At 41.3% G+C, this 23,048-nt stretch overlaps 2 protein-coding genes across 5 annotated transcripts in view; both read right to left on the bottom strand.

The window, feature by feature from the left end:
- Rrm1 (ribonucleotide reductase catalytic subunit M1) overlaps positions 1-18,292 on the bottom strand; it is a 40,163-nt gene extending 21,871 nt beyond the window's left edge. The window contains exons 1-7 of the mRNA XM_070035156.1: positions 18,057-18,292; positions 12,395-12,483; positions 9,353-9,530; positions 7,571-7,671; positions 5,646-5,705; positions 2,920-2,959; positions 1,651-1,813 (exon numbers count right to left, since the gene is read on the bottom strand). Coding sequence (XP_069891257.1) covers positions 1,651-1,813; positions 2,920-2,959; positions 5,646-5,705; positions 7,571-7,671; positions 9,353-9,530; positions 12,395-12,483; positions 18,057-18,075 — 650 coding nt within the window. The 5' untranslated portion in view covers positions 18,076-18,292. The remainder of the gene's footprint in view (positions 1-1,650; positions 1,814-2,919; positions 2,960-5,645; positions 5,706-7,570; positions 7,672-9,352; positions 9,531-12,394; positions 12,484-18,056) is intronic.
- Positions 18,293-20,926: 2,634 nt separating this feature from the next.
- Stim1 (stromal interaction molecule 1) overlaps positions 20,927-23,048 on the bottom strand; it is a 186,811-nt gene continuing 184,689 nt past the window's right edge. For 3 of the 4 annotated variants that reach the window (XM_070035139.1, XM_070035135.1, XM_070035137.1), the window contains one exon: positions 20,927-22,844. In XM_070035139.1, coding sequence (XP_069891240.1) covers positions 22,800-22,844 — 45 coding nt within the window. In that variant the 3' untranslated portion in view covers positions 20,927-22,799. The remainder of the gene's footprint in view (positions 22,845-23,048) is intronic. The other variant, XM_070035138.1, reaches the window with a different exon arrangement.

The raw sequence follows: 23,048 nt of genomic DNA, 5'->3' as shown, positions 1-23,048 counted from the left end.
CTTGTTTATTTTTGCCCAGGCTAATCTTGAACTATAATTCTTACAACTTCCACCTCTTGAGTAGCTAAGTTTACAGCAGGCATAAGCCATAGTGCCTGAACACACATACACATATTCATTCATTCATTCTCTCTCTTTCTCTCTCTCTGTCTCCAGTCATAGTCTCACTGTGTAGCCCAGGCTGTCCCTAAACTTTTGATCCTTTTGCCTTTGCCTCCTGAGTGCTGGGATTACAAGCATGCACCACTAGGCCCACGTTGAAGTTGTGTTTCTTTGGCAGCACTAGTGTTTGAACTCAGGACCTTTTGCTTGCTAGTCAAGCTCTCTAATACTTGAACCAAGTATATTTTAAAACTTAAAACATACTCCTAAATGGTATGTTTTAAACTTAATACCTTAATTCTCAAACTATAGAAACTCAACTGGTTAATTTATAACAAACATGTATCTGGATATTTTCCTGAAATGTTTTGAATTCTAATAATTCCCTATGTAAACATGGCATCTCTGAATCATTATAGTTATATATAGAATCATTTCCAATCTTTCTAACTTACAATATTAGCTCAGACTCCCATACTCCAATGAAAAAAGAAAAGGTGATGGATCTATGTTTTAAGTGGGTATCTTTGACCAAATTAAGGAAGTAATTTCTTACATATTTTATTATGAAAGAACATTATATAAAAGTATGTTAGGTATATATATATATATATATATATATATATATACACACACACACATATATATATACAATAAAATGTATTATGTTAATGTATGTTTTATTTTGACAGACCTTTGAATTCCTAGAATAACCAACTAGTTAATGGTATAATTCAACTTCTTACATTTTTTTTTTCTGTCATGATGAGCATCCTGTATTCAAACAGGAAGGATCTTGCTCATGCTAAGCACATGCTCTACCAATGAGCTACACCTCCAGCCCAACTTTATTATTTAAACAGCTTTACAAAATATAATTTATATATGATACCATTCCCTATTTAAAATATACTATTTAGCTGGGTGCAGGTAGCTCCCACCTGCACTCCTAGCTACTCAGGAGGCTGAGACGTAAGGATCACAGTTCAAAGCCAGCTTGGGCAGGAAAGTCCGTAAGAGTCCTACTTAGAATTAACTACCAAAAAAAAAAAGCAAAAAAAAAAAGCTGTGCTAGAACAATAGCCTTGAGCACAAAAGCTCAGGGGTAGCACCCCAGGCCCTGAGTTCAAGCCCCAGGACTCACACAAATAAATAAATAAAGAAATAAATAAATATATATATATATATATATATACACACACACACACCATTCAATGGATTTTAGAATGTTAGGATTTGCCCACCCACCACCATTACAATCAATTCTAGAAATTTTTCACTACCAGCATTTGCCTTCTTCCAATTCATTTACTACATTGCAGTCAGAGGTCATTTCAGAATGCAAATTCATGTAATCAGAGCACATGATAATAAGTTTGCTTGCCTGTTTGTTTTGGCAGTACTGGATTTTTTAATTCAGGGCCTTGAACTGGCTAGGTAAGCACTCTCTCACTTGAGCCAGGCTTCCCAGCTGGGTTTCTTAGTCAGCTGGGTTTTCCTAGTCAAAATTATTTCAAAATATTAAAAGCAGTTATCTGTAACATATACCTTGACAACTGTGGACGGTTAGTGCCAGCATTGAAGAGAGTGGGTGAGGCATGAGTGAACCACTTCTCAGAAAGAAGGTTGTATGTTTCAATTGCAGCATCAATGTCTTCTTTATGAATCCCCACAGACACCCTCATCAACATATGCTGTGGTCTTTCAGCCACTGTAAACGAAACAGGAGTTTTCACAGGATGAGACATTTCAGAAAACTAGACCAAAACATAATTGAACCAACAACAAAATAAACCAGGCATCAGTGGCTCTTGACTATAATCCTAGCTACTCACTTGGAAGGCTGAGATCTCAGGATCCCACTTTGAAAGCCAGCCCACGCAGAAAAGGCCATGAGACTCTTATCTCCAATTAACCACCAAAAAGCCAGAAGTAGAGCTGTGTCTCAAGTGATACAGTACTAGCCTTGAGGGGCTGGGAAGGTGGCTCAGTGGTAGAGCTCTTGCCTTGCATGCCTGAGGCCCTGGTTTCGATTCCTCAGCACCACATAAGCAAAAAGAAAAAAGCCGGAAGTGGGGCTGTGGCTCAAGTGGTAGAGCGCAAGCCTTGAGCTGAAGAGCTGAGGGATAGCACCCAGACCCAGAGTTCAGGCCCCACGACTGGACCAAAAAAAAAACAAAACCCCCAAAACAGTATTAGCCTTAAGCAAAAAAGCTCAGGGACAGTGCCCTGACAGTAACCTGAGTTCAAACCCCAAGACTAACACACACAAAAACAATTAAAAAGAAAAACAAAAATACATCAAAAATTATATGAATAGGCAAAACAATGACTTGTGAAAATAGACCTAAAATTAAAAATGTTATCTAGATTCTAAATAGAAATGTTAAGCTATGGGCTGAGAATGAAATTCAGCATGAGCAATGTCTTAAGTTTGATCCCCAGGCACTACAAGAAAATAAAAAGCACCAGGTGCTGGTGGTTCACACCTGTAGTCCTAGCTATTCAGGAGGCTGAGATCTGAGGAGCACAGTTCAAAGCCAGGCTAGGCAAGAAAGTCCATGAGACTGTTATCTCCAGTTAACCACCAGAAAACCTGAAATGGAGCTGTGGCTCAAAGTGATAGAGCACTAGACTTAAGCAAAAGAGCTCAAGGGACAACACCCAGCCCCAGAGTTCAAGCCCCATGACAAAAAGAAAAAAAAAAAAAAGAGAAAGAAAAGCAACAAAACAAGAAACATTAAGGCTAACAGTGCAAAGCTCCATGTTCAATATAATGAACAGAAAATGTAATACAGAAACATTTTTATTTCTCACCTTTTCCATTGATCTTCAACAAATAGGACCTCTCCAATGTCTAGAAAATCAAAGTAGCCAAAATATTTCCAGAGCAGTTTTTACAGACATAGTTTATCATTTGCAGTAGGATGGTATTTAAATCTTCTCAATTTCATGTAATTTTAAATTAAAATAATAGCACATTTATTTTTCCGATCTCAGATCAGGAATATTATTACTTGTTCTGTTTGAGCAAAGATTGCATGAAAATTCCTATAAAAAGCCAACTTTGTATATATTAATACCATAAGTTATGGTACTCATCATCAGGAACATTACCATCAACACAAATGTTCATCTCATACTAACACTTATAAAGTGCTTATAAAATACAGATTGAATACTCAATAGGAATTAATTAGTTGAAATTTCCTCATTTTAAAAATGAGGAAACTGACACCCAGAAAGATGAAAAAAGTTCATAATAAGAAATTGGGCAGAGCTGGGCATCAGTGGCTCATGCCTGTAATCCTAGTTACTCAGGAGTCTGAGATCTGAGGATCATGGTTCAAAGCCAGCCCCACCAGGAAAGTCCATGAGACTCTTATCTCCAATAAACCACTAGGAAACCGGAAGTGGCGCTGTGGCTCAAAGGGTAGAGTGCTCACCTTGAGCTGAATAGCTGAGGGATAGGGCCCAAGCTCAGAGTTCAAGCCCCATGACCGACAAAAAAAAAAAAAAGAAAGAAATTTGGCAGAGACTTGAACCCAAGACACCAACATTTTATATTCTCAGTTATTACATTATACTATCAACACAAAACTTGGCACACACTTAACATTTGGCATCTATTAAGAATTCAATAAAACAGATGTCGAAAAAATAGTATAATAGTGTAAGATAATTCTAGCATATTTTCTGCATAATTCAGGTAACCCAGAAGTAATATTTGAAAGTTAAAAACTGTAAATATAGATAAAGCTACTCTTACCTTAATTCAAACCATTCCTACCTTAACCCCAACAATCCCCAAGCTACGTTCCAACATCAGCAACTTACTGCCAATTATAACTGTATCATCAAAACATAAATCTTTTTTTTTTGTTAGTCATGGCACTTGAACTCAGTGCGTAAGCACTGTCCCTAAGCTTTTTTGCTCAAGGCTATAGCTCTATTACTTGGAGCCACAGCACCACTTCCAGTTTTCTGATGGTTAACTGGGGATAAAAGGCTCACAAAAAAAAAAAAAAAAAGTTTCACAGATTTTCCTGCCTGGGCTGGTTTTGAACTGTGATCCTCAGATCTCAGCCTCCTAAGTAGCTAGGATTACAGGCATGAGCCACCAGCACTCAGCTAAAACATAAGTAAATCTTGACTAGATAGCCTAGAGTCCAATGCTATCTATTGTCATAGTATCATTTTCTCCAACTTAAATGGTAGCTTTGGAAAGTTTTTTAAAGTTTGGTTTGCTGAAGAAAGTGTGTCATGTGCCGGGCGCTGGTGGCTCACGCCTGTAATCCTAGCTACTCAGGAGGCTGAGATCTGAGGATCGTGGTTCAAAGCCAGCCCGGGCAGGAGAGACCATGAGACTCCTATCTCCAATAAACCACCAGAAAACCGGAAGTGGCGCTGTAGCTCAAGTAGTAGAGTGCTTGCCTTGAGCTGAAGAGCTGAGGGACAGGGCCCAGGCCCAGAGTTCAAGCTCCCCGGCTGACCAAAAAAAAAAAAGAAAGTGTGTCATGGGCTGGGAAGATGGCTCAGTGGTAGAGCACTTGCCTTGCATGCATGAGGCCCTGGGTTCGATTCCTCAGTACCACATAAGCAAAAAGAAAAAAGCCGGCGCTGTGGCTCAAGTGGTAGAGTGCTAGGCTTGAGCTGAAGAGCTGAGGGACAGTGCCCAGGCCCAGAGTTTGGGCCCTACAACCGGACCCCCCCCCCCAAAAAAAAGAAAGTGTGTCATAACATATTTGCCCTATATGAAATTGCAAGTAGTTTCAAACTGTTCATTACAAAGAAGCTTTAATTTAGTTTCAATATAGTAGTGATTATTATAGGAATCTAGTATATAGAAAAACCACTTAAGATAGTATGAAGTAATTAAATCCTGTGTCAGTTGCCAAGTCATTTAAATTTCTACATTCCCATTCCCAAAGAGTCTAGCTGCCAGGATTCCAATTTTAATTAGGACAGCTAAGTGAGTAAAGTTTATAAGTATTAGATTTCTTAATAATAATATTTTACAAGTTTAGAAAAAGGAAATATTGTTACATCTTAATCAAATATATTTCCCTTGGATAATGAAGAGGGAATATAATGAAGAGGGAATAATTTTGCTGAATGTTTTAAGTTGAAGTTATTTCAAGTTACTTCCTGGATATCATAACCATGAAGTGTGCTTGTATAACACAAAAGGAACTGTTTTGTTTTTAGTACCAAAGGCAGTCTAATCTAGCAAAATAGTAAGTTAGTAGGTGTTGCCTTTTCTGATTTGTACAATAACATTTTATTTTAAGTATCTATTTCCCAAGTAAACAATTCATTTTTTCCATACATCTTTCTAATGCAGAGTTCAGGTTAATTAATATTTTACTTCATCTGATAATGTATGATACATTTAAAGCCTATTTACTTTTCATTGACATTCTTGTGATTTATATGCTCTATTGATCAAGCAATAAAATTCTGATGTTTAAGAAAAAAAACCCTGCATTTCCTGATTTAAGGAGGAATCAATCCCACTTATTTGAAATCCATTATTTACTTACCTTAAAGCCAAAGTAATTGTAAGAGAAATCTCGGTCATAGATAATAGCAGAATTCAGGCGCTAAAGAAGGTAAAGAGTAGCCATAATTAAAATGGATATTTTAATAAAATCTGATCTTTTAGCCTTGACTCCAGAACTAAAATTGACACAATACTAAATAGATAACAGTATCTTCTGCTATATAACAGAAAAACATTTAACATTAAAAGAGAATAGCTGAGGGGCTGGGAAGGTGGCTCAGTGGTAGAGCGCTTGCCTTGCAAGCCTGAGGCCCTGGGTTCGATTCCTCAGCACCATATAAGCAAAAAGAAAAAAGCCGGAAGTGGCACTGTGGCTCAAGTGGTAGAGCGCTAGCCTTGAGCTGAAGAGCTGAGGGACAGCGCCCAGGCCCAGAGTTCAGGCCCCACGACTGGACCCAAAAAAAATTTAAAAAAAAAAAAAAAAAAAAAAGAGAATAGCTGGATGCCTGTGCCTCACCCCTAACTAGTAATCCTACCTACTCTGGAGGCTGAGATCTGATGATTGTGGTTCAAAGCCAGCCTGGGAAGAAAAAGTCCCCATGAGACTCTTGTCTCCAATTAACCACTCAAAACCAGAAGTGGTGCTGTGGCTCAAAGTGGTAGAACACTTGCCCTGAACAAAAGAGCTTGGGGACAGCACCCAGGCCCTGAGTTCAAGGCCCATGACTGACAAAAAAAAAAAAAAAAAAGTATGTAAATTGAGCATACTAATTGGGCTTAAAAACACGCATGTTATTATCCAAGAAGCATTGTACTCATTACTTGCCTTATGGAATTAACCTCACTGTACAACTCCTTAATAACAATAAATGATGATAAAAACACGAATGTCAGATAACACTTACTCAGCAATTATTCTTAAGAATTTATCTTATAATATATTCATCTGTTGGCAAAAGATCTACCATCATTGAAAGAAACAGATATTCATCAATAGGGAAGTTTTTGCTCATAGATATAATGACTGCATCTATAAAATGAAATGTTAGGGGCTGGGAAGGTGGCTCAGTGGTAGAGTGCTCGCCTCACATGCATGAGGCCCTGGGTTCAATTCTTCAGCACCACATAAGCAGAAAAAGCCAGAAGTGGCACTGTGGCTCAAGTGATAGAGTACTAGCCTTGAGCTGAAGAGCTGAGAGACAGCTCCCAGGCCCAGAGTTCAGGCCCCACAACTGACCCAAAAAAAAGGTATGTTATTTAGAAAGAATAGGAAAGGTTCATAAATGATGATATAATACAATCTCTAAGGTATACCTGTAACTGAAAAAAGTATCAATAAGAAGAGTATGCACAGGAAGTGGTGCTATAGCTCAAGTGGTAGAGTGCTAGCCTTGAGCTGAAGAGCTGAGGGACAGCGCTAAGGCCCAGAGTTCAAGCCTCACGACCAACCAAAAAAAAAAAAAAAAAAAGAGTGCACAGTATGTTAAACACATTCCTGGATGCATATTCAGAACAGCCTTGTAAGGTTAAAGAATGCAGTCACGGGCAGGTGCCAGTGGCTCATATCTGTCATCCTTGCTACTCAGGAGACTGAGAATTGAGGATCAGTTTGATGCCAAGTCAGGCAAGTAAAGTCCATGAGACACTTATCTCCAATTAACCACCAAAAAAAGCCAGAATTGAAGTTGAGGTACCAGCCCTGAGTGAAAAAGCTAAGGGACAACACACAGGCCCCAGGTTCAAACCACAGTAACAGCACCACGAAAACAAAAAAGAACAACTTTAAAATAGTTGCTTTACAGAAGAAAACTAGGATTCAGGGCAGAAGAGATAAGTTTTTCACCTAACCCTTTTGGAGTGTTTAAATTTTTCTTTAATATATTTTTAATCTATTAACATTTTTCTATCAAAAAAAAAAAAACAAAATAAAATAGAAACTTTGCACCAGAAAAATACTGAACATACATCTTTATTGGCCAAAACAATATCCAGTGTTGATTTGGCCACCATGGAAGAATGTTTGCCATTATGTGGATTGATGTAGTTGTAGAGGTCTTCCATCACATCTATAATAAAACAATAAAAATGTTAAAGCTATTAATAACTAATGAGATTGAGAGCCACTGTTTATATTTTTTATATCAATCCACTTCAGTAATTTATTGAAAGTGCTCAATAAACATATCCTTATTGGATAAATATCTTCCGGAGTTAGAATTAATGTAAACTCTTGTCGTTTAAAAGATTTCTAGATTAGGCCAGGCCTACAATCCCAGTGATTTAGAAGGCAGAAATCCACTACTGAAAAAAAATTAAGATTGCAAATGATCTTGATACTAACGCCCATTTGAGGATAATTGGTTGAAAGTAAGGAAATATGGAAATCAAAATTTCTCATCAATTTTTATTCCATCAGGACAGAAACCCAAAATCTATTGTCCCAAATGGTTCCTTTCTATAAAAGCACACATGATAAGCTTTGCCTGCTCTTCAAGATGTCACAGCAGTATTTGGGACCTCTACATATATAAAATAGAATTGGCTGGATTAAGTTGGATCTATAGATCCATTTAGGAGAAATGGGATCTTCATAATAAATCTATAGAGAAAAAGGATATAGTGGTTAGATTCATATAATGGATCTGGAATTGAGAACCAAAAAATTTCTAAATTCAGCTTACCAAGGAAAATATATGTAATATTCCTTTGTCCACATTCCTAGCTATAAAAGTGATGGGAGCCAGGTGCTAGTGGCTCACACCTGTAATCTTAGTGATTCAGGAGGTTGACATTTGAGGACTGAGGTTCAACGTAAGCCCAGAAAGATAAATCCAACGGACAGCTTTTGCTGTCTATTTGTAAATAGAAATGTGGCTTAAGTGGTAGAGCACTAGCCATAAGGGAAAAAGCTGAATGAGAGTCAAGCCCTAAGCTCAAGCCCCAATACCAGACCAAAAAAAAAGGAAGGAAAGAGAAAGCTTAACTGCAGCTCCACGCACTACCCTAAGTTTGCAGTTAAGTTTTCCAAATGTGGGGAAATTTCAAAGGTCAGCACACCCAGAGTTCAGTAAGTAAGCCTTGCCTTGGGGAAACCACTGATTATGGTATCTCCTGCTACGTAAGTCTTTTAACATTCTGTTTAACCCAGAACTTGTCATTTTTTCCAACCACACCAACAAGCCAAAAGATGAGCTTCAAGAAAAGAGAACAGCCAGACACCAGTAGCTCACCCTTGCAAGCCTAGCTATTCAAGAGGCCAAGATCTGACTATCGAAATTCAAAGGCAGCCTGGGCAGGAAAGTTCATGAGACTTTTTGTCTCTAACCACCAGAAAACTGGAGGTAGAGCTGTGGCTCTAATGGTAGAGTACTACCCTTGAGCAAAAAAGCTTAGGGACAGCACCCAGGCCTTGAATTCAAGCCCTATGACTGACAAAAAGAAATGAGAGCAAAAACATATAAAGATCCATTCGTATTTCCATAAAACATGGAAAACAGAAAGTTATTCTTCTATTTCTGCCACTAATTATTTTATCTTCTTTGCTTTTTAAAATAAGATGTGGGACTGGAATTGTGGCTTAGTAGTAGAATGCTTGCCTGGTATGTATAAGTCCCTGGGCTTGATTCCATGGTACCACATAAACAAAAAAGTCATTAAATAATTCATAAAAAATAAAATAAGCTGTAACTTTTTAAAGTCATGCAGTTTTACCACTGTTAACTTTCTAACATTTTTCACCTGACTTACCACTAAACACTTTCTTTGTTTCTTTGTGTAAGTTGGAGACTGCAATCCTTGCTGCCAAGATGGCATAGTCAGGATGCTTAGTAGTCAAGGTGGCAGCTGTCTCAGCAGCTAATGTATCCAGTTCCACCGTAGTGACCCCACTGTAGAGGCCTTGGATTACCTTCATGGTGATTTGAGCCTACAAAAGTAAAACCAAGAGTTACCTCAACTTTCCCAAGAAACTAGTGCTTCCTTAAAATAACAATTAAAACAATCAAATTTATATCATAATACAGACACCTTTCTCCTCTGAACAATTTTCAGAGTATGGGAAACTTGGTAATAAAAATTCATAAACCAACAGAACTGCCAGTAATATATACTATATATACAATAAAGAAGTGTCACTTTAGAAAGAAAAAAGCTTCATCTTTAAAAAGACTAATGGAGCCGGGCGCTGGTGGCTCACGCCTGTAATCCTAGCTACTCAGAAGGCTGAGATCTGAGGATCGCGGTTCAAAGCCAGCCCGGGCAGGAAAGACTGTGAGACTCCTATCTCCAATAAACCACCAGAAAACCGGAAGTGGCGCTGTAGCTCAAGTGGTAGAGCGCTCGCCTTGAGCTGAAGAGCTGAGGGACAGCGCCTAGGCCCAGAGTTCAAGCCCCAAGGCCGACCAAAAAAAAAAAAAGATTAATGGAGAGCTGGGTGCCAGTGGCTCACACCTGTAATCCTAGCTACTCAGGAAGTTGAGAGCTGAGGACTGTGGTTCGAAGCCAGCCTGGGCAGGAAAGTCTGTGAGACTCTTATCTTCAATAAACTATTCAGAAAAAGCCAGAAGAGGCACTATGGTTCAAGTGGTAAAGCACTAGCCTTGAGCAAAAAGAAGCTGAGGGACAGAGCCTAGGCCTGGGGTTCAAGCCCCAGGACAAGCAAAAAATAAAATAAAATAAAATAAAAATTAGTGGTCTCACAAGGAAATAGCTAAAAGTGGACCAATGGCTTTTGTAAGTATTATCTTTTATTTAAATTATCACTATATGATCAGGACTCCAGCTCCATATTCATCCACTTTCCCCTAATTTCACTTAAGAACAAGTAGGGGAAATAAAATGAATAAAGTTTTAATCATTCCAGTTAAAGGAAATGACCATGAATTCAGACTGGAGCTAAGTCATCTAAATGACTACTCTCAGACTGGGGACACAGCACTTGCCTAGCATGTGTGAAGCCCCAACTTCAATCTCAAGCACTAGGGGTGGGAGTGCAGGGAGCATAGTGGGAATGTAAAAGTCATAAATAATGACTACTCTTTTCTTTTGTAAAGTGTAAAGTATTTCTTTTGCAAAGTGTGAAGTATTTCAACCTTTCAATCACTAACATTTCACAATAATATTATTTTACCTAGGCACTTTTGGGTAGAGGGGATAAGAAAGAGAAATAGAGGGGGAAAAGATAACTAAAACACATTATGTGTAAGTATGGGAGGTGGGGTGGGCGGGTAAGCTGTTTTCTCACTTTGGTCAACTTAACATTTACCAAGCACCTAACTAGACATATGCCAACAAAAGAATAAGAAATTCTTAATCCTTGGAGATGACAAAAAATATGAGGTATTTATACCAGGGAAATATAGGTGGGCTTGGAAAAGGGTTTCTTGAGACTTTTATCTTAGGAAGATCACTTTACAAGCAGTGGGCATGATCAGAAAAATGAGAGAGAATTTCCAGGACCACTATTAAAGCAGTCCAGATAAGGGATAGTGAGCAGAGGTACTACAATATTAAGGGAAAAAAAACAGAGTAACTTGCATATAAAAGCTTGTCCTCTACAGTGAGGTACCAGTGACTCATGCCTATAATAATAGGTACTTAAGAGTCTGAGACCTGGAAGACAGTGGTTTGAAGCCAGCCCAGGGAAAAAAAAGTCTACAAGATTCCATCTCCAAATTAACCAGCAAAAAGGAGAAGCCTGGAAGATAGCTCAAGTGGTAGAGTACTGACTGAGTGAACATGAGGCTCTGAGTTTAAACTTCAGTATTATAAAAAATAATAATAGGGGCTGGGAAGGTGGCTCAATGGTACAGTGCTTGCTTCATATGCATGAGGGCCTGGGTTCAATTCCTCAGCACCACATAAGCAGAAAAAGCTGGAAGTGGTACTGTGGCTCAAGTGGTAGAGCGCTAACCTTAAGCTGAAGAGTTGAGGGACAGCGCCCAGGCCCAGAGTTCAGGCCCCATCACTGGCAAAAAAATTAGAAAATAAAATAAAACAGCCCAGGAAGGAAAGTCTTTGAGACTCTATCTCCACTAAACTACACAAAATAAAAAAAATAAAATTTTAAAAAAATCTGAAAGAACTATAGCTTAAGTGGTAGAACACTAGCCTCAAACAAAAAAAGCAGCTCAGGAACAGTGTCTAGGCCCTGTGTCCAAGCCCTAGAACTGGCACAAAAAAAAACTTTATTTTTTTAACTCAAGGTAGCCAGATAGCATGGCACATGTCTGTAATCCTAGCTACTTAGGAGGTTGAAACTGGGAGGATGGTAGTTTTGAAGCCAGCCAGGGTAGAAAAGTTGGAGACTCCTTTTCAACTGAGAGTTGGGCTCAGTGGTACACAATTCTATCTGTGATAGAAAGTCTAACACAGAAAATGTCCAAATGTGCACCCTGACAGGAAGCAATGCCCTATCTCAAAAAATAATCAGAAAAAAAATAGGGCTGGAGTTGTGGTTCAGCACTGAGTGCTTGTCTTGAAAGTTTAAGTTCAAACCCCAGCGCCATACCTACACACACCTACACCTACACACACATACACACACTAAATTTACTCAATAAAATCTCTGATAATTATTTTCCTCTTTGCTCACATTCATGGTTCACAGAAAGGCAAGAATTCATAGGATAGAATCAACATTTTAAAAAAAGGTTTGATAAAGTCAGTTTACCTCTAAGGAAATAGCTAGAATATCGAAGTAGATCAAGTAAGTGAAAGGTCAAAGGTAAGAGACAAGTAGAAAAAATCAAAGGAAGCAAGGAACCCAACATACTAATTATATTTACTTACAGGATCAACAAAGTCCATATTGAGTCCATAACAAAGCTTCTGAATTCGAGATGTAATTTTATCAAACATAACTCGCTCTTGGCGGCCATCTGAAAAATCAAACCAGAGAGTTCATGCTAGCACCAATTAAGAGGGCATGGTCTAAGAGTCAAAAGTGAGGGAGAGGTGTGGCTCAGCAGTATACTGTCTGCTTGGCAAGCTTAAGTCCCTGGTTCAAACCAAAATGCTGCCAAAAAAGAATCAAATGTAACTAACCAGTATGTGAACTTTTGAATTGACCAACATAAAAGATTCATACTTCCATGAGCTGGTAGCTCACACCTGTAATCCTAGCTACTCAGGAAGCTGAGATCTGATGATCTTGGTTCAAAGCCAGCCTAGGAAGGAAAGTCTGTGAGACTTTTATCTCCAATTAACCTCCAGAAAACCAGAAGGAGTGCTGTGGCTCAAATGGTAGAGAGCTAGCCTTGAGCTGAAATGCTGGGGGACAGCACCCAGGCCCAGAGTTCAAGCCTCACAACTGACCATAAAAAAAAAAAAAAAAGATTCATACTACCAACAGAGATTGTTTTCTCTTTTTTAATGTCATCTTCAAAAAGCAGATTCTGTACTGAAAGCCTTACCTTCTCAAATGATGTTCTGCCTTGATCCTCATCTACTGCTCTATAAAGCAGCCAGAATTATCCTTTAAAGCTTAAGTCAAAATCATATTTTTACCTCCCTCAAAGACCCTAAAGATAGCATCTCATCTCCTTCAAAATAAAAGTCCAAATCATTAAAACAGTCCAAAAAATCCTATCCTGTCCTATGTCTTATCCTGTCCTATGTCCTATGTCTGTCCAACCTCATCTCCCCCGTCCTTCCCTACTCTATCTTGGCAACCCTATCATCATGCTATCTACACCTCCTCTAGATCTTTATTCACTGTCATATGGTCAACTAGGCTTTCCCTGATAGTTCTGTTTAAATTTCAGTACCACATATATAGCCTAACTCTTCCTATCCTTTCTTTTCCCTCTATGATTTATTTTCCCCATACCACTTATTACCATGGTATACTATTCATGTTTATAATTTGCTTATTGCAGCTCCTCCTACTCATTCAAATTAAACAAAATTTCTAAAAGGATGAAGATTTTTACACTTTCTTGTCAATGTATTCTCCAATGCCCAAGCAAGAGACCAAGGCCTAGTGTGAAATAAGCACTCAAATATTATTGAGTGCTAAATGATTCCTAAACCTGTCACAATTTTAATAACTTCATAGTAAATCTGGCTTGCATACCCTCCTAGGGTAATATACTTCATATTATGCAAAGAAGAACCTTTCGTTTATAATTCAAGACAAATTTCCAGAGGCAATCTATTAATTTTAACATGCTGAGGATATGGTAAGTCAATATATGTAGACTTTATCTAGTTAGTCCTTCCATAACTTTGAACTTAGATCACCTTCCTCTCTGTCCTTTCAAACAACAGGTGTCACTATTCTTGGTTGGAATAGTAGATATACCCCAGTACCACATAGCCTTAAGCCTTCCTTAAAAGGCTACTACATAATCAGTTTTGTTTACTTTATCTATACTTTCGTTATACCAATTTTATTTATTTAAAAAAAAACTTTGTGTCAGTCTTGGGGCTTGAACTCATAGCCTGAGTGCTGTTCCTAAGCTTCTTTTAAAGTTAGCACTCTACCTACCACTTGCTTCACTTCCAGCTATTTTGGTAGTAAGTTGGAATTAAGAGTCTCACGGACTTCCCTGCCCAGGCTGCCTATGAACTGCAAGCCTCAGATCTTAGTCTCCTGAGTAGCTATGACTACAGGTATGAACCACTGGCACCCAACATAACAACTTTCGTGTATGTAATGTTTTTGTCAACTTGATTGCATTGAGAGAAGCACACTTCTGTGTTGTGAGAGAGGATTTTGAGAGAATTAAGCAGGGAAGAAGGAGGTAGCCTGCTAGTACAAGCATTCTTGTTCTGCTTCCTAGACATCATGGTGTGAGCTGTTCTGCTTTATTATATTTTACTTGTTCATGTTTCTCAGTTAAGATCTCTGGAAGCAACAATAATACCTGCCAACTCACCACTCTAATCAAGTGCCCAGCATAGTATCCAGTAGTTATAATACAGTGGGCTACAGAACAAATTAAAAGGAAGGGAAGACAGGATAAGGAATAAGTCACAGATGTAAAGATACAAGTTTATAAACTTGTTTCAGATTTATGTAGGTGTGTGTATACGTATATACATATATATATATGTATACATATATACACATACATATATATTATACATGTATTTATAATCTATTTCTTACTCGGGCTACAATCCAAAGTTTTAGACACACAACAGTAAATTCCAAAGCACTGGTTACAATTCAATCAGTTACTTTTACTATTTATTACAAATGGCTCTCGACTTTTTTTTTTTTTTTTTTTTTGCAGGTACTGGGGTTTGAACTCAAGGCCTGCACACACTGTCCCTGAGTGTTTTTGCTCATGGCTAGAGCTCTACTGCTTGAGCAACAGTTCAACTTCCAACTTCTTCCAACTTTCTGGTGATTATTTGGAGATAAGACTTTCATAGACTTTCCAGACCGGGCTGGCTCTGAAAAACAATACTCAGATCTCAGCCTCCTAAGTAGCTAAGATTATATGCATGAGCCATTGGCACCCAGTGCGTGCGTGCGTGCGTGCGTGCGTGCGTGCGTGCGTGCGTGCGTGCGTGTGTGTGTGTGTATTTCCCACTAGGAAAAATAACTCAAGATAACAAATAAGGAAAAACTCATCTACTATTCCCTTCCTTTATCTAACAATTTTCCTATGGATTATTTCTAAATCCCTAAGAACTTTAAGTTCTGTGAAGATGGAGCTGCTTTCTCTATTATCTTCATAGTGTTCAGCAAAGTATTAGCCTACTAAGTAAATCGTTGCTTTTTCTTCTGAGTAATTTATATTAAAATAAATAAAAAACTTTGCCAGACTGGGGGAGAGTGAGGGAAGGGGTGACATTGTCCAAAAAGAAATTTACTCTTTTCCTGACTCATGTAACTGTAACCTCTCTGTACATCACCTTTATAACAACAACAACAACAAACTTAAAAAAAAAAAAAACCAAAAACTCCTCAGGCACTGGTAGCTCATGCCTGTAATCCTAGCTGATCTGATAATCACAGTTCAAAGCTAGTCTGGGCATGTCCATAAGACTCTTACTTTTAATAAACAACTACCACTCCTCCTCCCCACCCCCCAAAAAACCAGCAAGTGGAGCCACAGCTTTTTGCCTTGAGCAAAGAGCAGGTCAGAGACAATGTCTAGGTCCCAAGTTCAATCCCCTAGACTGGCAAAAACAAAAAAATAATAATAATGAAAAACCTCAATAGTCTTGCTATTTCACTGGCATATGAAAGTAGGAGAAAACAGCAGGAAAAAAAGAAAAACATTATGTACATTAAAAAAAAAAAATCCAACAAGGGCTGAGAAGGTGGCTCAGTGGTAGAGCGCTTGCCTTACATGCCTGAGGCCCTGGGTTCGATTCCTCAGCTCCACATAAGCAAAAAGAAAAAAGCCCGAAGTGGCACTGTGGCTCAAGTGGTAGAGCGCTAGCCTTGAGCTGAAGAGCTAAGGGACAGTGCCCAGGCCCAGAGTTCAGGCCCCATGACTGGACCCCCCCAAAAAAAAATCCAACAAAAATCTTAATACACTTTGAATATTAACAAGTTCTGCTGAATGCTACAGTGGCAGAATCTAGAATAAGAGCCATCTGGATCAAATTATGTTCTATAAGATCGAAGACATGATCCCCAAATAATAGGGCACCCACCTGGCAAGTGCAAGGCCCTGGGTTCAAACTCTCCAGTACCACCAAAACAAAAAGAAACCGAAGGAATGAGAATCAATATCAATCCTGCTTACTGTAGATAGTACTTTTTATGTTATTCTAAAGTTGACTTAAATGGTTTAAAATCCAACACAGGTTTACCTATTCCAATAATCCATTCAGTCATTAAGAATTTACTAAATTACTGTATTTTTGAAATACCTTTGTTTTGGAGGGCTTTTTTGTTTTTTGGTGCCAGTCCTGGGCCTTGAACTCAGGGCCTAGGTGCTGTCCTTGAGTATTTCTGTTCAAGACTAAGCACTCTATCACCTGAACCACAGCTACATTTCCAGCTTTTTTGGTGGTTAATTGGAGATAAATTTCGAGGACTTTCCTGTCTGAGCTAGCTTTGTACCTTAACCCCTGATCTCAGTCTCCTGAGTGGCTAGGATTATAGGCATGAGCTACCAGTGTCTGGCTTAAACTTCATTTTTACAGAAGCAAGTAGTTACAACTCAAAATTTGTTTCTGCTTGTCTCATGTGACTCTGTTCTAATTATGTGTTGTTCTAAATATGTTGTTTTTTTCCCAACTTATTCCCAAGGAAGGGACTGTTTGTTCTCATAAACTGCTAGCAAAGGGCTGAACACAAATCTAATGGGAAACTGCTGAATATGAGTACAAGTCCCCCACCCTGTCAAAACCCTTGGCCATGGCCTTTTTTTTTTTTTTTTGTCGGTCGTGGGCCTTGAACTCGGCCTGAGCACTGTCCCTCAGCTCTTCAGCTCAAAGTGAGCACTCTACCACTTGAGCCACAGTGCCACTTCCTGTTTTCTGGTGGCTTATTGAAGAGTCTCATGGACTTTCCTGCCCAGGCTGGCTTTGAACCGCTCAGCCTCCTGAGTAGCACGGCCTCCTTTATTTTACTGGATTTTTTTTTTTGGGGGGGGGGTCCGGTCGTGGGGCCGGAACTCTGGGCCTGGGCACTATCCCTCAGCTCTTCAGCTCAAGGCTAGCGCTCTACCACTTGAGCCACAGCACCACTTCTGGCTTTTTTCTTTTTGCCTATGTGGTGCTGAGGAATCGAACCCAGCAAGCACTCTACCACTGAGCCACCTTCCCAGCCCCTGGCCTCCTTTTTTTTTTTGACCCAGTCTTCCCATGAGAAAGGAAGACAGTGCCTGTCACACAGGCTCTTCTCTGGGGCTATGACTGGGGTTGGAAGACAACACAACCTGGTTCAAAGAGCAAACTCCGGAACGCCGTTTGTGTTTGGGATGTTCTTTTCACCCCCAAAAGCTGACCAGGAAAAATAACAGGTGCCTATTTTGGGCCCCGAAGTCCTGTCTTTCCTGGTTTCCTGTTATGCCTAGCACTGGTTACCAAGCTCACAATTAATTTTCAAACAACTCAGTCCTCACTCTGAGATCCCACCCTGGCCTCCCCAGCGCCTCGCTGAAGGGCTTTGGGTCAGTCACCCTTCCCTGAGCTCGTTTCTTCACTTGTGCCGGTGGAGCTAACGACCAGGGTTGTGGTGGGGAATCACCCTGCACCTGGAAACCACTCGATACAGGGCAGTGATTATGGTGAACGACAGCATAATGACAAAGACGAGAGAGAGCGCGTACTGAAGGCCTGGAGAAAAGAGAGAGGCTGACTGCGGAGGCCGAGATGGTTGACAGGGCGGGAAGGCAGGGCGGGAAGGCAGGGCGGGAAGCCGCAGAGGCCGGCCAGCCGGCCGGTGGGCGGACGAGGGTACCAGCTCCGGCCTCAGCCACCCACAGCCCCTTCCTCCATCTCTCCTCACCCACCCAACCCACCTTCCCGGACCCCTCACCTCGCTTGATTACATGCATCGTCGCTAGTGGCTGAGGCGCTGGTAATTCGAGGCGGAGCTGCAGCTGCGAGGCGCCGGCACGACCGAGACGGAGGCCGAGAGGGAAGGCTCGGACTTGCAGCAGGGTTCACAGGCCTAAGGGTCCGGAATTGGGGTGCAGACCGCACTCTCTCCGCCCGGGCAGAGGCGCGACAATCCGAATTCCTTCCCGCTCCCGCCACCCGTGACGCACAAAACGGGGCGACGGAGCTCGAGTGACGCGACTAGACGCTGCCCACGCCCGGATCTGAATAGGCAAAAGTCAGCGTCACTCTGCGGCCGCCATGTTGAGTGTGGGCAAGACCCCGGAAACCGCGACTCTCGCTCTCTGGATGTGGGCAGGCAGGCTGGCGGGCACGTTTTTTCTCCCGCCGCCATGTTTGATGTGGGCAACCGCCGGGTACCCTGGTGGAGCGTGCCAGTTCTGTCCTCGTCCTTCCTGCCTGGGACTCCTGCCTAAAGTCCTACCGGGCAAGGATTTTTGAATTCACAATGAAAAGTCAACCGTCCAGAACACTTTTTCTTGTTTTGATCGATGCATTTTCATGAGCTTTGGATGTGAGCTCTACTCTAGGACCCACGGGCCAAGGCAGCTCAGCGGAGTGCATTTAGGTTGGCCAGAATCCTGGCTCTCCAGAGTGGGAGAAAGGCCAAAGTGGGCCAATGGTGTTTTGATTTTATCCTTAGAGACCTGGGAGATTTTTTAAGTAGGGACATAATCTTTTTGCCTTTTCTCCAGTAGTTGGATAATAGGTTCTCAGACCTAAAAAGCACTGACTCCTCAATTGAGTCTACAAGTTAAATAAGAGAAGAGTAAGACTGGCATCTTGCAGGCAAAAACTTGTTGTATTTATCACAGAATTGAAAGAAATATAAGGGGAGGGGGGCGTGAAGATGAAGAGGTGACACAGGTGACACAGATCAAGATGTATTGTACAGTCTGGTTTAAGTGGCAAAAAAAATTTAAACATAACCTAAAATTAAGTAAAGAATATGGGAAGAGGTGGGTTGGGAAGGGTAGGTGGGAATGTTGAAAGGGGTAACACTGATCAGGATGCACTATATTCATAAACTTATTCAGTGAAGGGCAACTCCTATGTACAACTACAAGATACTAAAAATTTTTAAGCTATTTTCTCTCCCTAAAAAAAAAAAAAAAAGTACTAGCATCATTGCCTTCATTTCACATGCATGCTCACTCAATCACTCAGAGAGTATCCAAAAAATAGAAGATTCCTATCTAATCTCCCAAGTGGGCACAGGAGATTTCTGACTCTGTGCAAATCTCTCATTCCAAGATTCCTATAGCACCATCAACAGGAAGTAACTACTAAAGAAAATGACCATAACACCTTCCTCCCTAACCCCTCCCATCCCTAATGGGATAATTAGTGGGTCCATTTCTTCCCTCTCTGGCTGTGTTTTCCTCCTGAGCCTTGGATTCTGATAAAAGGACTAGTTGATAATATGTATGACAGGAAATCAAAACTACTCTCAATCCCCAAGCAACAGTGAACCTCTCAGGGCACATCAATCCCCAAATGAGGCAGTCACCTATAATGGTGATGCTGCACCTGGAGAAGCAGTAATCCCATAGTAACTGAATTGTCTGAGCAAGCAATATGGACTTTTTCCAACCATTTTGCAGGACCAGAACTAAGGATCAACCTTACCACACTATGAACAAGAAAGGTTTGCCAGCCACCGGAGGCAGCGGTGGCTTACGTTTGTAATCCAAGCTACTCAGGAGGCTGAGATCTGAGGATTGCAGTTCAAAACCAGCCCAGGCAGGAAAGTATGTGAGACTCTTATCTCCAATAAACCACCAGAAAACCAGAAGTGGTGCTGTGGCTCAAGTGATAGAACAGTAGGCTTGAGCTGAAGAGCACAGGGACAGTGTTCAGGCCCAGAATTCAAGCCCCAGGACCAAAAAAAAAAAAAAAAAAAAAAAAAGGTTAATTATTCAAACCTCTTGCCCCCCTCTCCCCAATCTTTACTTAAACCTAAAGATGGGCCCAGGGATGGGGGGAGGGCATGACTCAAGCAGTAGAGGGCCTCCAAGTGTAAGTTCAAATCCCAGGCTAACACACACACACACAAAACCATACCTAAATTTTATAGCAATACCTCATCCCAAAGCTAAGCTAAAATGTTTAGTTTTCCTCTCAGCATATCTATGCTGAATAAATCATTTACTGCCTTTTTACCTTACTTCTGTTTGTTTTCTTTGGGGTAACTGACATGTTGGAACTCCCTAAATCAGGTCTCTGACCTAAGACTCCAGTTATGGATGATTGTAGGAACAGGGTCTGAGACAAGGCGGCTGTTGCCTTGTGGAGGTTAGAATTGGTGTCTAAACGTGGATAAGAACAGATGAGAGTTTTAATATGCAAGGCTGATTGAAAGCTTCTGGTCTTAGCTACACAAACTTACCTTCATTAATTTTTCTATGGCATCTTTCCCCCAAAAACCTTTTACAACGTTAACTGGTGCCTTGATGTTCTCCAGATGCTGCTCAAGATCCCTGTAAAGTCATTCATTCCAAGTCACAGGAAGTCATAAATAACCCCATAGACTCAAGATGACCCAGAAACAGGATTGTCAAATTTAGGAAATAAAACTGTGTCACGAATATTGTATAAGGCATAATTTTAATTAAAAAGTTACTTATCTGCAGTTCAAATTTACCTAGGCAGTCTTTAACTTTACCCAGAGTGCTCTTAGGCTGATGCACTGGAGTTTCATTTTCCCATGTCAGAACAACAATCTCTTCTTCATCTAGTCTTGTAAGCCACAGAGAACACACAAGACACAAAGACAGACAAAGACAATAGAGGCTAAAATCTCCTACATGCTTTATTGGACTTCAAAGAGTCTTATGAAATAACACGGAAAAACCCAAGTGAGGGTGTCCAGTGGGCACAAGGCAGTCTGCAGCCTGGCACGCTCCTAAGACCAGTCCCAGTTGTACCCACAATAGGGTTCAGCATGGCAGAGTGGGGCAGAGGAAAAATACCTTTACAGCCATAGCAAAAATAGGTAAAGGAGAGAGTTGTCTAGAAGATGAGAAGGGTAGAGGGAAGTGGTCATACAGCAGCTTTCATATATACCATCTTCCTTCACCACCTCTTTTCCAAACCAGTTGTGTCCTTTTTGAGCCTCTGGCCCAGACTACGTGTACACGAAAATCAGGGGAATCTGACAAGGGGAGTACACTGTGCAGGCACTTGGGAAATTCAGGAGATTTCCTTTTGTTCACGTTTAAGCTTGTATCTTTTGGTTCAAATACAACAACATTCTTGCCAAACGACTCCAGGGTTTCACAAGAGCCCTGAGTCATGACTGGTGGCTCACACAGCCAGGGGAGCCAATTGTCCTGAGCTCCAGGAGTATTGATGCTTTGGGTTGCTTTGGGGCAGCACCTCATAGAGACTAATGCTCCTGCAGTATGGAGTAAAAGGGGTAAGAAAAAGGCAGGTGTGGGCAGGATAAGAGAGGAGAGGTGAGGGCCTTATAGGCCACAGCTTTGGCATCCATTTATCCTCTAAGCGAGGTCTCTCCCAATCCATCCCAAACCTAGCCTCACTTTAAGCTCTGGTGGCTTGTTCCTGGAAATTGGTTTAACTATCTCCCCCCCACCCCTAAACTACTGGAGGCCAGGATGAGGTTCTCTCCAGCCCACTATATTCCCAAAGAACAAACTCCTAAGAGTAAACCTTTGGCCCGTCTGTGGCAAACAGAATGACTGCAGGTGGGATGAACATATCTGAGGTATAAGCAGGTGTCAGAAGTTACTCCTCCTTTTTCCCCACAATTGCTACAGGAAATTGGGGAGTGGTGGGAGGGAGGAGCATAAAATCAGGAGACAGAAACAAAACAAACAAAAGAAAAATCAAACCTCAAACTGGGACAGCAGAGACAGAAGCTGCACCCCAGAGGTGGAGCTGGAAGTTGAGGGAACAGCAACTAAGACATGCACTGAAGTGGAGAGGGAGTGGCAGCAGCAGCCTGTGGTTGAGAGGGAAGCAGGGCAAGCAGGCCATGGTGGTCAGTTAATAAATAATGATGAAGGACCCAAGGGTGAGGGAGGTGGGTATGTACAGTGCCCAAGCCTCTGGGCCAGCCCCTCTAGTCCCCAGTCTAGGGGCCAGATATCTTGAACAAAGGGAAGGACAGGGAGGCAGAAGACCCAGGGAAGGAAAAGCTGTCTCACCACTGTTACCCCTATTTGTCTACTTCTTAAGAGGCTTCTTAAAGATTTTGAGGGTTAACTTCTTCCTGCCTGGGCTGGAGTCAGTCTCCTCACCAATAGAACCATTATCCTCCTCAGCCATGGCCTTCTTGCCAGCCAAGTGAGGAATGCGTGTGTTTCGGTTGGCCTGCAGGGCTCTGCTGTCCCCAACTGGAGATGGTGTGTCTGGGTCTGGGGAACTGGGGCTATGAGAACGGGAGGAATCCAAAGGTGGGGAGCCACCAGGTGGAGCTGAGGGGCTCAGCTCCATCAGGCTGTGGGCTTTGTCCAGCCCATGGTTCAGTGCCAGTAATGCTTTCTTGGCCACAGCGGGGCTGTCAGGCACTTTCTCTACCAGAGATCCTGGATGGACCCCCTCAGTCAGCCGCTGGCTGCCATTGGAAGTCGTGGCATTGAGAGCCTCATCTGCAGCACGGCCCATCTGAGGAGGCTTGGGGGCCACACGCTGGCGGTCACTCATGTGGAGGGAGGACTCCGAATCGGAATGGGTCAAATCCCTGCAAGACATAGGGCAGAACGGAAGAAAAGGATAGGAAGAAGAGGAAGGGCAAAGAGGAGAGAGAAACAGGCATGTGCAGGATAGTAACAAGGGAAAGGGCAAAGAGGAGAGGAAAACAATGTGAGAAGACATAAACAGGAAAGAGAAACAGGATGAGTAGGCAGATGAAAGATAGAGTATGAGTAATGAAAGTTGAGTACAG

The sequence above is a fragment of the Dipodomys merriami genome, unplaced genomic scaffold (genome assembly GCF_024711535.1).
Source record: "Dipodomys merriami isolate MVZ:Mamm:240054 unplaced genomic scaffold, mDipMer1.0.p SCAF_25, whole genome shotgun sequence".
Taxonomy (NCBI): Eukaryota; Metazoa; Chordata; class Mammalia; order Rodentia; family Heteromyidae; genus Dipodomys; species Dipodomys merriami.
Note: the sequence above shows the minus strand (reverse complement) of the source record. Positions and strands in the feature narration are given on the sequence as shown.